The following is a 16,876-nucleotide window of genomic DNA, read 5'->3' on the forward strand; positions in this document are numbered from 1 at the left end:
ATGACTTAGTGGATTTTATTGAGCCATGAGAAAATGGAACAAATAACCTATTAGATTGATAATAAGCAAACAAGTCATTTTTTAATGCATTCAATTTTTCCAGCTTGGAGAAAAGTTTCGCATTCATTGCATTTTTTAAATCATGATGAAAGTAGCATTTAACTTATTACATGTAACAGCAAATTAATACATTCAATGAATTACTACATTTATGAACACAATGTACAAGAATAAAAAGAACAAATGATCAATACATCGCCGTCCACTGTTTTTTTATTCCAAATAAGTTACAAACAAACCCCTAGTATAGTAGTGTACTTAGTACCAAAACAATATAGGTTTTTGGTGAACTCACATAGTGTGTGTACACATTCATATCTACACAGACTCCTACATGTATGAAAGCACATATTTACATACAGTACAACTCACAGCCACGCCATGCAGTCACACACAGGTCGAAGTAGGAGTCAGGACTCAACGCCTCTGGTTGTCTTCAACTCAAATGAAGTAGTTTCAAATTATTCATCAGTCTTTCGCACAACTGGACAGAAACATAGCCAGCTGCTTCTGAAATCCCAAACAGAGTTTCCTTCCATCAGGATGTGGCAAAAACAGAGGCAAGAGAATCTAGCTCAAAGCCACGTGTTTGCTTTAAACATATTGCAAAGTGTGTAGCTGCATTTTATTCTGTGTCCTGGAGCACCACTCCATCTACAAGTGATGTTTCAGTTGTGAAACTTTGGCTGTAATTTGAAGCAGTTGTTGACATCCAACACTAAATTAACCACACACAGAAGAAAGTGTTATTTCCGACGAGACAAACAAGTAAAATCTCATCGTAATCTTGGAAGAAAGACGTCAAGGTGCACCAGTAAGCCTTTTGGCTCTGACTAGAATAGGACAACACAACAAAACACACACACACAAGTTGTGCCCTTTTCACACCGGCCATGAAGAGCGACGGCTGCCTTACATTAAATATTAATGTTTTAGCACAACTTAACAGGTAGATAATGAAGAATTATTTAGATCTCACATTCAGGTATTTATGGGGTTCAATGCTGTGTTCACATCACGTAGAACCAAAGTTAGAAAGATTATTATGTTGCAGACATGCAATGAGCATTTCTCTCTGTACTTTGTATGGCTGTAAAGTTAATTGAAGAACGATGTCCGATGACAATATAGCATTCTATCCAGTAAATGTGTGCAATTCCCCGACTGATGTGAGGCCTCTGTTTTCTCGGTCATAATCACAACTTGGGTGTTGATGTGTAGCAGTGTGAAAAGGGCATTTCTTGCTGTTAAAAGACAAAGGTGAGAGGAATCGGCTTGAGAGCGACGTGTGTCCTTGTTGTCTTGAGTAGAGTTCAGAACAGCCAAAAGGTCCCAGCTGCCCTCTGTTCACCTTCACTTCAGTCACCGTTTTCTCAATCACGTAATAACAAAGCGCCTTATAGTTTGAAGATCCAAACGTGTCTTTGTACAGAATAAATTGAAAATGAGCTGATTTTGAAATCCCTGAAGGTCAAGTGTGTAATGTTTGAAGGCTGAAGAGAATGTCATAATATTGATCATTGGACAATCGGCACACCAGGTAAATACAAGTGAGTCTTACCTGAAGTGAGGTATGACTCTGTCTTAAAGAGCAACTTAGAGTATGTGTGACAGATTAGAAGTGATTATTTCTTCTTTTTTTAAAGTTACAGCTACATAGAAAGCTGTTTTATTAACCGTTAATCACTTTTATGATGGGCCTCTCTGTGGCTCTCTATTGACAGACACATACTACCTTCTGCCATAAAGAGCAGAAAATAGACATCCGCAGTTTAAAGGTAACAGATACAGTAAATGATTTTTTTCCCACAGTGTCTGAACAAGGAGAACAGTGTTAGTTAACAGTGCTTAAGCATCATTGATTAGTAATCAGTGATTGTTACAGTGCATCGCAGCCTGTCTCCCACAAAGAGACAAACCAGACAGGCTGTTTGATGTGTTCCAGCAGCTCTTCAGTGCAGTCAGTCTGCTCTAAAGGACTTGTGGTTTTTGTTGTTAAGACATGCTACATCAATTGTGAAATGTGTATTTCATTTTAACGTTTGATGGATTTTGATGATTCAAATGTGTATGTATGTTTATGCTGGGCTGAGATTCTCAGCTAAACCTGTATTTTCCTGAAAAAAAACCAACAAGATGAATTGCATAATGAGTTCAGTCACCTCTGAGAAAAGTAACTGGCACATGATGAGAATAACATTTAGAAAAATCACCTATACAAATATATTGATGGAAACAATAGCTGTTGGGCCCTGCTCTGGTTGTATGTTCAAGTACAGTGATCCTGATATCATTGTTACATGTGTTTGGTCCCTGGGAGACAAGCTCTTAGTGAAAGAACACTGCTGGTTTCATAAGAGATTATTGAGGATATTCCCACGGTGTTAATAGTGTTAGTTTCACCTCGTCCTAGACACCCAAATGCTAGTTTGAAAAGGTTTACTGCATGATACAACAGCGCGTCTTCCTGCAGACCAAAGATCTTTACTTTAAGGATCAGACAGAAAACAACCGCCAGTATAAAGGAAAACGTATCAATGCATGATTATAGTTCCTCTTTAGTTGCTTTTCTAAAGCAAAACATCTGAGACTTGTTAACAGGATTTTACTGTGAAGAAGCCATACTTATATCAAAATAAAGTCTTTTTCGGCTTCCTCCCCAGAGTCTGAGGATTTTTTGCCCGCCGCTTTGTCTGTTTTTGTAGATTGATCTTTTATCTTGATGGAGCCGTGATCCTCAGAGTTGGTACGGAGACGGCTCGGTCGCTGAGCCGAGTCTGACACAAACACCGCCCTCCCTAAAAAAAACATATAGAGAGAGAAGATGACAATGACCGCAAGTTTTGACAATGCTTAGAATAAGGAAACAATAGCGTAGGGGGAGAGAAAAGTGAAAGAAAGGTGAGGAAAAGATGGAAATTGAGGAACCTTTTCTTGTAATGCAGAGAGAAGAAAGTGGAGACCAAACGGGAGGACATAACGTTAACAACCAGCGGGATGCCTCATCCACCCTGCAGTCACAACCGGACCGTGACATCCAACATCAAACAGTCCATCGAGGCTACAGACAATTCCCCAAGACTCAAGGCAAAATCGGCTCATGCCAAAGGAAAAAGTGGATACTCGACTTAAACTTCTGACGGACACATTGTGTGACCCACCATCCAGGGTGGTTCTGTTCGTAGAGCCTCCTGACTGTCCCTCTCTCTCTGACACCCTCCTCTTCAGCGGGGTCGGAACAACTGGGACCTTAGCACTGCTTGGGGAATCTGAGGTCTCATCTGTCAGGGAGAAACACCATAACAAATACTGTCAATCTTACAGGACGATTAGAAGCACTATCACGACAGCCAGGATCCTCTCAGTGCGGCAATCAGATCCCACGCTTGTACCTGTGCTCCTGCTGGTGCTGGTGCTCCCGGTCCTTGGCTTCTGGAGGATGGTGGGTCGGGCAGCCAGGGCAGGCTTCGCTCCCTGCGGCATTGGTGGTTTGGGACTCACCTGCTGCCCCGGAGAACTAGAGGAGGAAGTCGCCCTGAGGCGACGTGCCGGGTCGGGCTTCGGAGGGGTCTTCTCTGGAGAACCAGTCGCCGTGTCTGATTGGTTAATTGAGCCACTGGGAGACCGGCTTTCTGAAATGATGGGCTGGGGCTTGGCTGCTGGCACAAGCAAAACAAGCAAAAGAGAGGACACGCTTAAAATCCTGCACACAATGGATGATGTAACACCAGACAATAAAAAGAACATGAAAATAATCCACTAAAACTAGCTGTATGAGTTGAGTTGAACGTTTTTAAGTTCATCTCAATAGAAGGAACTCACCTGTTGCATTGCTGTCAGGTCTGTCTGGGCTTGAAGACTAGAGAAGACAAGATGACAAAATTATTTTTTAATGGATGACGTATTATCTAGGAGGCTTGGGAAGACATTTCTTTTTTCAATTTCTGATGTTAGTAGTTACTCAATATAATAAATCAGTGCCTTTTTCCTACTTCTTGTATCTTTAGCTTTTTTAAATCCCACCACCTCACCTTGTGTGCTCTCCTCTCCTGCTTTGCCTTCATCTCTGCGAGGAGGCCGCCGCCCATCATTTGCATCCCTTGGTACCGCCTGCTTCCTTGAGGGCTGCCCCGGCCGTCTGAACACTCCCAGGGCTCGTCCATGGAGTCTGGCGTCCTCAGCTCTTCTGAGCGGTCCGAGCTGCTGCTGTAGTCTGTGGGCTGGGAGCGGCTGGAGGCATCTCTGCAGGAACGACAGGAGTTGTTAGTGAATCGGGTGCCGGCTGGTACATCATTGAGACAATCAGGGGGAAAAATAGTCATCTGTACCTGGACTTTGGCTCAGGTGCTGGGCTCTTTACTAACACCTTTGGAGAAGACGGCTCCTCGGGGATGGAAGCCGGCGTCGAGGGGACTGTGGCCGAGGATGTACCTGAAGCTGGATTGGTCGCCTGGTTTTTCTCTGACTTTGCCAAAACTGGGGGAGGCGCCTGATTTTTATCTGCCTTTTCTGATTTGGAGGAACGTTTGATGAGGTTCAGGAATCCTCCTTTGCTCTTCTTCTTCTCTCCGTCATGAGATTCGGAACTCTTGGAACGTCTGATGGGAAAACCGAAGGAGACAAAAATGATTACTTGAATAATGTATACTAATAAAATGTAAATATTAGGAGCAAGTACAGTGCAATACATCGATTCTGGATAAACTATTTAGACAATCCTAATTTTTTTTTAAATAAGGCATTATGCTTACTTGGAGTCCATCCTGGTGACTTTTGTAGAGAAGAACTCGTCCACACCTTCGTCCACCCTTCCCATTAGGCCGTTCTGCTCCCCATCCTGAGAGGCGGCACTGTTGAATTCCTGAAAGAGGAAGTTGAAGGATCTAGTACCATGTCTGGATATGAACTTGCAGCATGCATACAAAGACTTTAATCCCAACTCACAGGTATTTTGCTGGAATGCTTTTTCTTGTTCCGTCGTGGTCGCAGTTTGGTGAAGTGCTGCAGCTTTTTTTCCTCCTCGGACGGCAGCTCCACCATCCCCACTGGCGGTCGGTGCTCCAATTTGGGATGAACCTGAGATGGAGTGAGTGGAGTTTGAGATGAAGTTGAAGCGTCTTCCACATGGATAGGGACGTCTTCCAGGGCCTTGTCCAGGTCAAACTCCATCTCTGTAGGTTGATTGGTCAATAGAGGGTTTGTTGTACATTACTATTTAAGAGGACTTCCACCTCTCATCAGATTAATACATAATAAATACCTTATACATAATAAACTGCTTACCAAATGCACGAGACACTGGCCGAAGCATTCTGCTGTGGATGCTCTTCCTCTTGGATTTAGGAGTCATCTGATCGCATAGAATTCATGGTAATTGTTAAAGAATTATCCAAAACAATAAGACAAGATATCATAGTTTGCACTAATGCCAGACATCATCCTAAACAATAAAAACCATTTCAATGTAATAATAATAATAATAATAATAAATGTAGAGGTAGTAATATGTATTAATGGATAGAGGTCTCATATTATTCCTTTGGTGGTTATAATGCGTGTCTTAAAGACAGTGAAATAGAGACAAATGTCTCTATTTACATATAGACAGATACTTATCTTGGAACACATGTTGGATATTGTATGGTTCTGTGATCCACACTTAAACGGTGGTGAGGACACACAAGGTGCATTGAGTGGAAAGAAGCAGCGCAACGTGGCTTGATGCATGAAGAAAAATTACATTTTTATTATGTTGTTTTGCCACAAAAATCTTGAGTATAGATCAGGATCAAATATTTAAATATATATGTCTCTTTGTGCACAGAGAGCTTTGAAGCAGGCAGGCGCAGCAACAAAAGACAGAAAAAGAAAAGAGGAAAGGAAAGTGAATTGAAAGGAGAGTATGGACGAACAGTCGAGAACTACTTACGCTGGTGCAGCACAAAACCTCCATGGAGCAAAAGTGGAAAGAGGAAGAAAGCGGTAAAGAAGTGAAGAGGAAAAAGACAACACACAGTAAAGCCTAGTGAAGACAAACATGAGAAAGATAGCCGGTGTTGATGTAAAAGTAGTGGTTGAAACAACAGAGTTATGAAAGGTGAAGAGAGAAGCTTCCTGTTGACTGCAGCCTGTATTATTTACTGCTCATCACACACTCAGCAACATTCTAAAGGTTGAATACATTAGAAAGGTGATGATGAAACAATAAGATATCTCCCCTTTTACATTACAAATGACCCAACCTGAAAAAAAAATTATAAAAGCATTTAGAAAAAAACTTTACTGAACATTGAGACAATTCTTTAAATGAGTTAAAAATTCTACCCTTCATTTTACTGGGTAGATCATCCAAGGAATATTTATTCTAGACATGACGTACGTTGTAGTTGCTTGGGTTTCTCTCATTTAAATTAAATGTCAACCATAAATTAAGTCGCATGAGAAGACAATGTTTGTGAAATAAATCGGAGATGGTTAAAACCCACGGATCCACCCAAACCTACCATGCAGGTCTCTAGATCCTCCAGCCTCTCAGCCTCCAGCATCTCGGTTGATGCTCTTTTAGGAATCTTTTCCTCTGGGGCGTCCAGATCCACAGACTCCTGCCGCACCAAGGGGCGACCTCGCCGCACCAGGTGGTCAGCCTGGGAGGAGGAGAAAACCGGGAGCCTTTACACATACTACAACATTTTGAAAGGTCTAACTAACCATTGTTAGTTTTGTTGAATTTAATCTTACCAGAGTGAGTTGTGAAGTAGAAAGAGCCTCCAGAATCTCATCCACAATGCGATCAGACAAGAAAGACGCCAGACTCAGCTTCACCTCACTGACACAGAGCCCGAAAGACAGTGATGGTCAGGAGGCAAAGCAGGACAAGGCTCGCGTGATCCTAGTTACGTATAAAGGACACAACACACTACACACCTGATCTTGTTGATGATATCCACCCCAGACTGCTCCAGGAGGGTTTTAGTGACAAAGCTTTTGGGTACCACCATCTTGGCTGAACTTGCCTTTATTAGCTCTGGACGAAGACTACTCCTCTTCATCACATGGGGACACAGAGACTCTGCTGCGTCCACCATCGACTCCAGCAGAGTCTGTAAGGCGTTCAGATACCAGTAACTAAGATAGTTAACTTAACATTTCTATAAATACTTACCTCTTTGAATGAAAAATATTTCTCATTTTGCTGCCTTGAGTGAACCACTTTGCAACTTGTGCTTAGTTTTTTATTTACAAGTGTACTTTGTTTTGGTGGCTAGAATTTATAGTTTGCAATTAAACATATTTTATCCCTGCTAGAGTAAGTGTTAGAAGCCCACCTGTAGCTGTTGGTCCATGACGTTTGTCACCTCCCCAGCCATAGACTCTAGTTTCTCCTGGATGGGTCCCACTGACGAGCTGTTCACCTCCTCTCTGGCCGCTGAGCCGAGGTGGTAGAGGTTAGGGAGCAGCTGAGGAGACACAGAGGAGCAGGACATCGGATGAATAATGGAATCAAAGAAAGGATGTAGCAGACTGATCTTACAATGAGCTTCACGATCAAATCTTTTAATTCACACACACCGGTGAGTGCATTAGTTGAATTTTCTCACCGTTTTGGAGTTTCTTGCATCTTTGATGAGGTTCTCTGCTGACCTGACGTCCTCCAGGATGGCGTCTGTTTCAGAGTTCCTTAGAGAGTTCAGGTGATCCTGCACCTTCACACAAATCCTATCAATCATCTGGGAGACAGAAATGAGAGTTTGTATCTGAAATGTCAAAATTATGTTTTTCTAACTTTTGAATGGATGGGTGTACACTTCCTTTAGGGCTAAATGGTCTATTACTGCAGTAATTACTGAGATGGTTGAAAACATACAGATTATACTGTTTTTTTATAAGTTATGGTACACACCTGTTGTGTGGTTGTGGTTACGATGCCCTGCTGCAGCCGATAGGCCTGTTCCTGTAGATATTTCCTCGTTTCATGGTTCCTGTAGAGATAGTTCTCAATCTGGGGGGAAAACACACTGATACTGTCATGATAATAATGTTATAATACATAAGTATATTTAGTTATATTTTCTCTTTGTTTGACACTATACAATTCTGCTGTACTTTTACAGGACAGCCGATAAATCTTGAAATACCTTTAACAAGGCGTCTTCTGTTTTCTCAGGGCTGGCCTTAAGAGCCTGGGAGGCATCGATGATGGGGATGGGCATGAAACGAATAGTAAAGTTCCTGATGGACACACAGCCAAAGGACATTATTATCATTCCACTGCTGGTTCACGTGGTAGATGAAGGGAAAGAGGCAAAAGAAGGTCAATAAACATGAATCAGAGTGATGCATTCAAATTCATACATAGCATACGTATCATAGTGCAATATGAGGTCAGGGTTAGCAATTTAAGTCACTGTACTACAATAGTGACAGTGCATCCGCATGTGGTGTCTCTTGATATGATTATTTATAATTAAGAAGTTGATCTATAGTTGTTCATTTAGAATAGCCCACATTTTTTTAACCTTGACCGTATATAGTAATTGTAGGCCATGGTCTCCAAGGCCACAAGGAGAATATTGAACATTAAGATAGTGGACAAAAATTAATCATTCATTGATTTGGTTTTCTTTTCGCTCGCATCCTCTCGCATTCTCTTCCTTTCTGAACACATCACAAGACGCGGCCGTGCTCAGGGAAAACGTGTTCATGTACACATCCGTGTTCATGTACACATCCATGTTCATGTACACATCCATGGATTCACACAGAGGGGGCGACTCACTTCTCCAGAGCGGCTGCTACATCCTGCAGACCCTGAGGGCTTACGTTGTTCCTGTCCCAGATCACAGTCCTGCACAGACAAACGCAGACACAGGGTGACACAGGGTAATACAGGGTGACACGGGGTGACACAGGGTGACACGGGGTAACACAGAGTGACACAGCGTGACACAGGGTGACACAGCGTGACACAGGGTGACACAGGGTGACACGGGGTGACACAGCGTGACACAGGGTGACACAGGGTGACACAGCGTGACACAGGGTGACACAGGGTGACACAGGGTGACACAGCGTGACACAGGGTGACACAGGGTGACACAGCGTGACACAGGGTGACACAGGGTGACACAGGGTGACACAGCGTGACACAGGGTGACACAGCGTGACACAGGGTGACACAGGGTGACACAGGGTGACACAGGGTGACACAGCGTGACACAGCGTGACACAGCGTGACACGGGGTAATACGGGGTGACACGGGGTGACACGGGGTGACACGGGGTGAGACGGGGTGAGACGGGGTGAGACGGGGTGAGACGGGGTGAGACAGGGTGACACGGGGTGACACGGGGTGACACAGCGTGACACAGGGTGACACAGCGTGACACAGGGTGACACAGCGTGACACAGGGTGACACAGGGTGACACAGGGTGACACAGCGTGACACAGGGTGACACAGCGTGACACAGCGTGACACAGCGTGACACAGGGTGACACAGGGTAACACAGGGTGACACAGGGTGACACAGGGTGACACAGCGTGACACAGCGTGACACAGCGTGACACAGGGTGACACAGCGTGACACAGGGTGACACAGGGTGACACAGCGTGACACAGCGTGACACAGCGTGACACAGGGTGACACAGCGTGACACAGGGTGACACAGGGTGACACAGGGTGACACAGGGTGACACAGGGTGACACAGAGCGATGATCTACGACATTCTAGTTCAAGAAATATCTACTTGTATCAAGAAACATTTATTTCTATTCGAGTTTTCCTCTTTTTGGTGATTAAACATAATTATTATTTTAATGCATATGTTTGAGTGCATAAAGTGTCATGTAGAAGGGAATTTATAGTGTTTTGCTTTATTTTTCATTATTGTAATGTATTTTTCTTAATCAACACCTTCCGAACCCTTCCTCTTATTTTGTATTTCTAGACAATATATAGATATCTTTAATACATTTTTCATACCATGGATGTTTTAAGTAAACAAAAGCATTTGTGATTGCATCAAATGCAGGTTGAGAGTTCTTTGCCAGGTGTTTATATTATATATTATATTTCTGTGCGTGGACAGTTTTGGTCACCAAGAGACACATCCAGATTATTACACTTCAGACCTACAGCTTTGGATAAAAGAGTCATGTAGTGTAATCACAAGGTGTTATCTAGTTGTTGGAATGCAGTTATGCAGCTATCAGCTATTAAGACCATTCAAATATTAAAATGTTCAGGTCATTCAGGAGAGGGGTGCTATGACTTTTCAGCTTTCCAGCTCTTATAATTGAATTTATATTATTTAAAAACTTTTTAACATGGTTTCCAAAGGAATTCATTTTCAAATTCTCTCAAAACTTCTTCAACTTTTTCAGCTTTTCCAATCTTTCAGCTAGAGACACCATTTAAACATTAAAATGTTGACACAAGTCATTTGATACAAGCTTGTTCCATTAGTTAGTCTCTTATGAGTGTAGAATCCCACATTTATTTACTTTTTGCGTGAGGAGCCCGAGAGTGAGACAAAGTCTGTATACAAATCTCTCGACATATAACTAACCCACTGATTCAGGCCTCTTCACAAATAATAAAGATCTTTTTAAATTCTCAGCTTTTATTATTTCTGTATTTATTCCAATTGATATGAGCTTCTCCCATTTCTGTGTTTTTTTCTCCAATTCTGTAAAATTCATTTCAGCTTTTCTCATTCCAACGCATTTTCAGCAGGAAATGCATTTTATCTATTGTCATTTAAGACTGAGAGTCACGTGAGAGGCACACCCACTTGAGTTTGGAGTTGATCTGTAGCGCTTTGGCCAACATCTTGGCTCCCATGTCCCCCATGGCGTTTCCGCTGATGTCCAACCGGATTAGCGAGGAGTTGCTGCCGAGGGCGTTCAGAACAATGGTCAGATCACTCTTCAGCCTGGAGTCTGCGAGAGACAGAGAGGTGAGGGGCTGGGAAGGGTAGACATAAAGGAGAAGTAAGTTCGTATTTGAGGTGGGAGGAGGAGAAGAGAAAGGGTTTTTAAGAGAAGGTTAACAATGTGAAAACAAGGGATACTAATACTACCCGATGTGTTTGTGGTTGTTAAAAGGAGGCGGGTCTTTGGGTTTTTCTGCAATGTGCAGGTCAGCCTGCAGTCTTATTTAAGTTATTATTAACTTTAACAAATGTTATTGTAATTCATTACTTCAAGAGCATTATCCAGATCCCTAAGTGTTCCTAAATGTATTTAATATCCATGTATTCTTTTCATTTGGCTTAATCCTATGAGAATGGAAGCAGAGCTCACAGCAACTTTGCCATGAAGTGTCTGATGCGATTTAATGGTCCACAATAACTAAAGCAAACTTTCCCACGTTCAATAGTCCTAAAGATTTCCTTGCTGCTCACAAATTTAGCTAAATAATTGTCGTTAACAGTAAATAAATCTCCGTTTTCTTCTGTAAACCTTGTTTTTCAAAATGGCCTGTCCTTTTTTTTTAACAAATATAATTAGTTGTAAAGCTCTATGTTGCTGCCTGGGCTGGTGACTCAATGGAGCAAATCCCAATTAAAACATTTATCAGAAGATCAAGTGGACCTGCGAGAGGCTTTTATAAAACGTCTATGTATTATCAAAGATCCAGCAGTGGACCAAGTGATGTGAGGCTTACCAGCTTTGAGCTGCCCCTTGATGCAGGTCATTTACACAGCTGGAGACTCTTATGGGGCTATCTCCACAAAAGGCAATGAGGCCGGGCTACATTCATACCATATGCAGAGTTATATCAATATTCTCTGGAACAGAAGACGGTTTGTGTATCTGTTCAGCTCTTTCAGCCATGAAGTATTCCAGGTCTGGATTCAGGGAGGACACAGGATCACAGCAGGGTGAATGTGCTGTTGGAGCTGTGTCACGCGTCTGTGCTTATGTGTGCTTATGTGCGTGTGTGACAGGAAGAGAGAAATAAATAGGGTTTTCCTCGCAGGGGTGGTAACCATTTTGTGATTTGTTTTTTTGTCTCTAATAACCCTTTTTTATTTTTTACGTTCTCAAATTTCTGTTTCGCAGGGGTTACCCTGCTTTTGTCACGTGTCTTATTCTTTCGCCTCTTCCATCATTCAGAACAGGCCCGAGATTCAATCAGCCGTTCTAACCCCCCCCCGATTTAATCCATTCTTTGACCCTCCACCTTTAACCTCCGCATACCATTTTTTCAATTCCAGTCCATTACGTTTTTTCCTTTTTTTGTATCGTTCCTGCAGAGCCAGATAACCAGATGCTTCACAATGACAACACACACACACACACACACACACACACACACACACACACACACACACACACACACACACACACACACACACACACACACACACACACACACACACAACAACTCCATAATGCCATCAATCCACTACATTTTCCTCATTAGGAGAGCTGGAGAAGATCCACTTATTTAATGTTCTGTACTTTGGAACAAAACGGCATTCTAAAGGTAAACTACCAAACTCTATGCATCCACTACTTGAAATGGCATTAATATTTCTCTCATAAACCATATGGTTTCAGCTTAATGTGATACTTTATTTATCACTAGGGTGATTATATTCAAACCACCCGCCGACAACGAGGTCAGAGGTCATTTGTAGAGCAGCTGGTTGAGAGTTGGTGATTTGCTTCAGGCTGATAGGATTCAAAACTGAGGCATCAGTCTGGAGGGTGTTCTCTGTCAACATTTATCTACTGACCCCCCCCCACAAAACAGTGGATGGAGAAGACAATGAAAAACTCACCGACTCCTCTTCCTGAATCATATGGACCAGGCTGTCCAACACTGGCGCAAGGTTTCTATGTCAGGAAAAAAAAGAAAACAGATGTTGCAAAAATAACAAAGAATTATTTAAAAAAAAATGAATTTGGTTATGGATAGTCCTACTTTGTAGAACCCTGGTCATCTTGAACCCCTCACCTTGTTCATCTAAATGAGTACACTCCTCGGGTAGGAAGATCGACCTCTGTGCTATGTATAATTGTTAAAACTGTGCTGACTGTTTGATGTCGCTTTGTAGACAGCACCAGTCTTTGGTCATCCACAAGAGAACAAGCCAAGAAACACTAAACCACAACCAGCCCCAAGCCAGGTCGAACCACCGTACTGTACGCCTCATTCTTACTTGGACTTGATGTTGTTGAAGTTCTTCCCTAGAGACAGGTGTCGAATGGATCTGTTCTTGGCCAACCACACTAGCAGAGTGGACAGGTCCGAGTCCAGGCCTGGAGGTGGAGGAAAAGGTTACAGAGGGTTTGTCGTTGACTGGTCTCAACTGATTTTGGTAGATGAATGCGTTGGACTTCTCATTGGCATGAGGTTGGAATTGAAAGTGAATATTTGGCACAACGTGCATGGAAGCTGCCACCTCACCGTTGTCAGAGATGTCAAGGCTGGAGATGTTCGGAATTTCTGCGATACAACCTTCAAGGATCTGAGAGCCTCCTGACCGCAACTGGGAAGACAGGGGGGGGGGGTTAACAAAAACACAAACACCTTACGTGTAGCTTACGACACATAACAGTAAAGCTAGCTAAAGCGTGTAACTCTTTGAAAATGCAACTCCGAATTCTTCCCAGAAGATGTTTGTACACATTTGACAATATGAGAATGAAGAACTGTATGTACTGTACATTATAAACCTTCGGCAGTGAAAACACCAAAGCAAGTGGTTTAATAAAAAAACATCTGTGCATGAGGGAAAGTGACACATGCATTTGGTCTCTAGCAAACAACTATTAATGCAGACATGCAGGGTACGCTTATATGGTGGAATATGTGGTTTCAACAACATACAATTACAACACATATCATTCAAATAAAAAGATGGAATCCAAGAAGAGTAGGACCAGCATAAAATACGCACATTTAAACAGACATGCAAATAAAATGAGGAGGAGTGAGATGTTAATTATTAAGAGTGAGCACTTTTGTACTTACACAATGGCCAAGCTTACAGAAGCATTAGGGGGCGAGAACTGCTTGTCAAAGCCATGCCAACAATTACCAGCAACAAAACACACAGATGCTTAATGATCATACGTGTGTTCTCACCAGTGACACACACAATAGCACAAAACAGAAGTCAGAACGCATTATTTCCCCCGCAGCTTGAGGTTGGGAAGAATTCTATAGGAATCTGGGATTAGAGTTGAATATGTATTATTGTTATGTGTTATTCTTAGCAATCCCATAGAATCTTTTTCTATTTGAGCAGGGGAGGAGACGAAGGTGAGGAGCTGTGTGTGTGGGTGAGAGATGAGATGAAACAATTAGGGTTGGAAACTTCTCCCTTCTGCTCATCTCCCCCCTCCCTGCTGTCTGCCCAGTATTCCATATATATATACACTCACCGGCCACTTTATTAGGTACCCCATGCTAGTAACGGGTTGGACCCCCTTTTGCCTTCAGAACTGCCTCAATTCTTCGTGGCATAGATTCAACAAGGTGCTGGAAGCATTCCTCAGGGAGTTTGGTCCATATTGACATGATGGCATCACACAGTTGCCGCAGATTTGTCGGCTGCACATCCATGATGCGAATCTCCCGTTCCACCACATCCCAAAGATGCTCTATTGGATTGAGATCTGGTGATTGTGGAGGCCATTTGAGTACAGCGAACTCATTGTCATGTTCAAGAAACCAGTCTGAGATGATTCCAGCTTTATGACATGGCGCATTATCCTGCTGAAAGTAGCCATCAGAAGTTGGGTACATTGTGGTCATAAAGGGATGGACATGGTCAGCAACAATACTCAGGTAGGCTGTGGCGTTGCAACGATGCTCAATTGGTACCAAGGGGCCCAAAGAGTGCCAAGAAAATATTCCCCACACCATGACACCACCACCACCAGCCTGAACCGTTGATACAAGGCAGGATGGATCCATGCTTTCATGTTGTAGACGCCAAATTCTGACCCTACCATCCGAATGTCGCAGCAGAAATCGAGACTCATCAGACCAGGCAACGTTTTTCCAATCTTCTATTGTCCAATTTCGATGAGCTTGTGCAAACTGTAGCCTCAGTTTCCTGTTCTTAGCTGAAAGGAGTGGCACCCGGTGTGGTCTTCTGCTGCTGTAGCCCATCTGCCTCAAAGTTGGACGTACTGTGCGTTCAGAGATGCTCTTATGCCCACCTTGGTTGTAACGGGTGGTTATTTGAGTCACTGTTGCCCTTCTATCAGCTCGAACCAGTCTGGCCATTCTCCTCTGACCTCTGGCATCAACAAGGCATTTCCGCCCACAGAACTGCCGCTCACTGGATGTTTTTTCTTTTTCGGACCATTCTCTGTAAACCCTAGAGATGGTTGTGCGTGAAAATCCCAGTAGATTAGCAGTTTCTGAAATACTCAGACCAGCCCTTCTGGCACCAACAATCATGCCACGTTCAAAGTCACTCAAATCACCTTTCTTCCCCATACTGATGCTCGGTTTGAACTGCAGGAGATTGTCTTGACAATGTCTACATGCCTAAATGCACTGAGTTGCCGCCATGTGATTGGCTGCTTAGAAATTAAGTGTTAACGAGCAGTTGGACAGGTGTACCTAATAAAGTGGCCGGTGAGTGTATATATATATATATATATATATATATATATATATACTGCCTCTTAACAGCGTCACTGGCCTGTCGAATGGTTTTGGAGGGGATCAAAAAGGCTGATTGCATTGGATAAGTGTTACCTTCATATATTTAAAAACACACTCTCCAAACTTTAGATGAAAAGGGCACTTACACAAATACTGCTTATAGTAAATTCAGCAAGAATAAAGGAATACAACGGAAAAAAAACAATCTGTGCCCAAGAGACATCCACCGATTGCAGTCTATTGATTTCTTAGTATTTTGCAGCATTGTGCTTTAACCATGTTCCCTGTGCTGCAATATTTCCACTCTTCACTGCCACTGCTCTGGAAAGATCCCTTTTGTCAATACATTTGATGATGCATTTTAAACAGTTTTGTCTCCACTGAATGTTTCAGCACTGTAGCTGGCACATTAATATTTGATTTGAGTGCAGCCACGAGCGAACGATCACTTTTGAGCCAGGTATAAACGGACGGAACGATCTAAAAGATGTCTGGACTTTAAATAAAAGGATTTACGAGGGGAAATGAATGCCTTGTCAGTCTTACCTCACAGCAGCTGAGATCTAGAGAAGCATCCTTCAGATTGAGGTTACTGGCCAAGCCAAGCAGGAGAGCTCTGAAACAATATAATGTAAGCAGTTACAATAAAGATTTTTTTTTAGAGCTGCAGATGTGACTTTTCAAAACTATTCATGCTACTAAATGTTAGAAGACTGTTCATTGTTGGTGACCCTAAATAATGGTGGTGGGGCTTCTATTTGTGAGCATAATTATATTTGCCACTGCCAATATTCAAACTCCAGATAATAATTTTACCGCTTGTAGTAAAAAACATTAAACTGCAATGTCGCAATGATATAGGTTGACAAGACAAGTTCATATTCGCTGTAGATGAAACGCTGATAATGCACAACTTAAAAGAGGATACAGATTAAAGGAGATGAGGAACACAATGTACTGGGCAGAAGCTCCACAGACTCATTGAACGTGAATTAATTGTTCTCTCACTTGAGGGCCTCCGGTGGCAGCTTGGTTCCCGACACGTTAATGGAGCTCAAAGACATGGTGCTGCTGAAGAAGTGCTTGAATGATGGAGGCACCTCTTTGCCTTTCCTTCAAAGACAAAAAGACAGCATGAAATGATGTCAAGACAAATACACCACCAGAACACTTTGAA

General features: G+C 42.6%; 1 protein-coding gene across 3 annotated transcripts in view; it reads right to left on the reverse strand.

Moving 5' to 3' along the window:
• LOC119197433 (F-actin-uncapping protein LRRC16A-like) overlaps positions 1–16,876 on the reverse strand; it is a 47,461-nt gene continuing 30,585 nt past the window's right edge. Inside the window, exons 17-40 of one of the 3 annotated variants that reach the window (XM_037453722.2) lie at positions 16,708–16,812; positions 16,246–16,315; positions 13,483–13,564; positions 13,235–13,334; positions 12,854–12,908; positions 10,856–11,028; positions 8,837–8,905; positions 8,196–8,289; positions 7,961–8,059; positions 7,659–7,787; positions 7,386–7,517; positions 6,985–7,160; positions 6,799–6,886; positions 6,564–6,704; positions 5,990–6,007; positions 5,344–5,410; positions 5,005–5,231; positions 4,812–4,921; positions 4,389–4,658; positions 4,092–4,302; positions 3,883–3,919; positions 3,453–3,719; positions 3,222–3,341; positions 1–2,858 (exon numbers count right to left, since the gene is read on the reverse strand). In XM_037453722.2, the coding sequence (XP_037309619.2) occupies positions 2,686–2,858; positions 3,222–3,341; positions 3,453–3,719; positions 3,883–3,919; positions 4,092–4,302; positions 4,389–4,658; positions 4,812–4,921; positions 5,005–5,231; positions 5,344–5,410; positions 5,990–6,007; positions 6,564–6,704; positions 6,799–6,886; positions 6,985–7,160; positions 7,386–7,517; positions 7,659–7,787; positions 7,961–8,059; positions 8,196–8,289; positions 8,837–8,905; positions 10,856–11,028; positions 12,854–12,908; positions 13,235–13,334; positions 13,483–13,564; positions 16,246–16,315; positions 16,708–16,812 (3,013 nt within the window). In that variant the 3' untranslated portion in view covers positions 1–2,685. The remainder of the gene's footprint in view (positions 2,859–3,221; positions 3,342–3,452; positions 3,720–3,882; positions 3,920–4,091; positions 4,303–4,388; positions 4,659–4,811; positions 4,922–5,004; positions 5,232–5,343; positions 5,411–5,989; positions 6,008–6,563; positions 6,705–6,798; positions 6,887–6,984; positions 7,161–7,385; positions 7,518–7,658; positions 7,788–7,960; positions 8,060–8,195; positions 8,290–8,836; positions 8,906–10,855; positions 11,029–12,853; positions 12,909–13,234; positions 13,335–13,482; positions 13,565–16,245; positions 16,316–16,707; positions 16,813–16,876) is intronic. The other 2 variants (XM_062565419.1, XM_037453724.2) reach the window with 2 other exon arrangements.

This window comes from Pungitius pungitius, chromosome 11, assembly GCF_949316345.1.
Source record: "Pungitius pungitius chromosome 11, fPunPun2.1, whole genome shotgun sequence".
In the NCBI taxonomy this organism is placed as follows: Eukaryota; Metazoa; Chordata; class Actinopteri; order Perciformes; family Gasterosteidae; genus Pungitius; species Pungitius pungitius.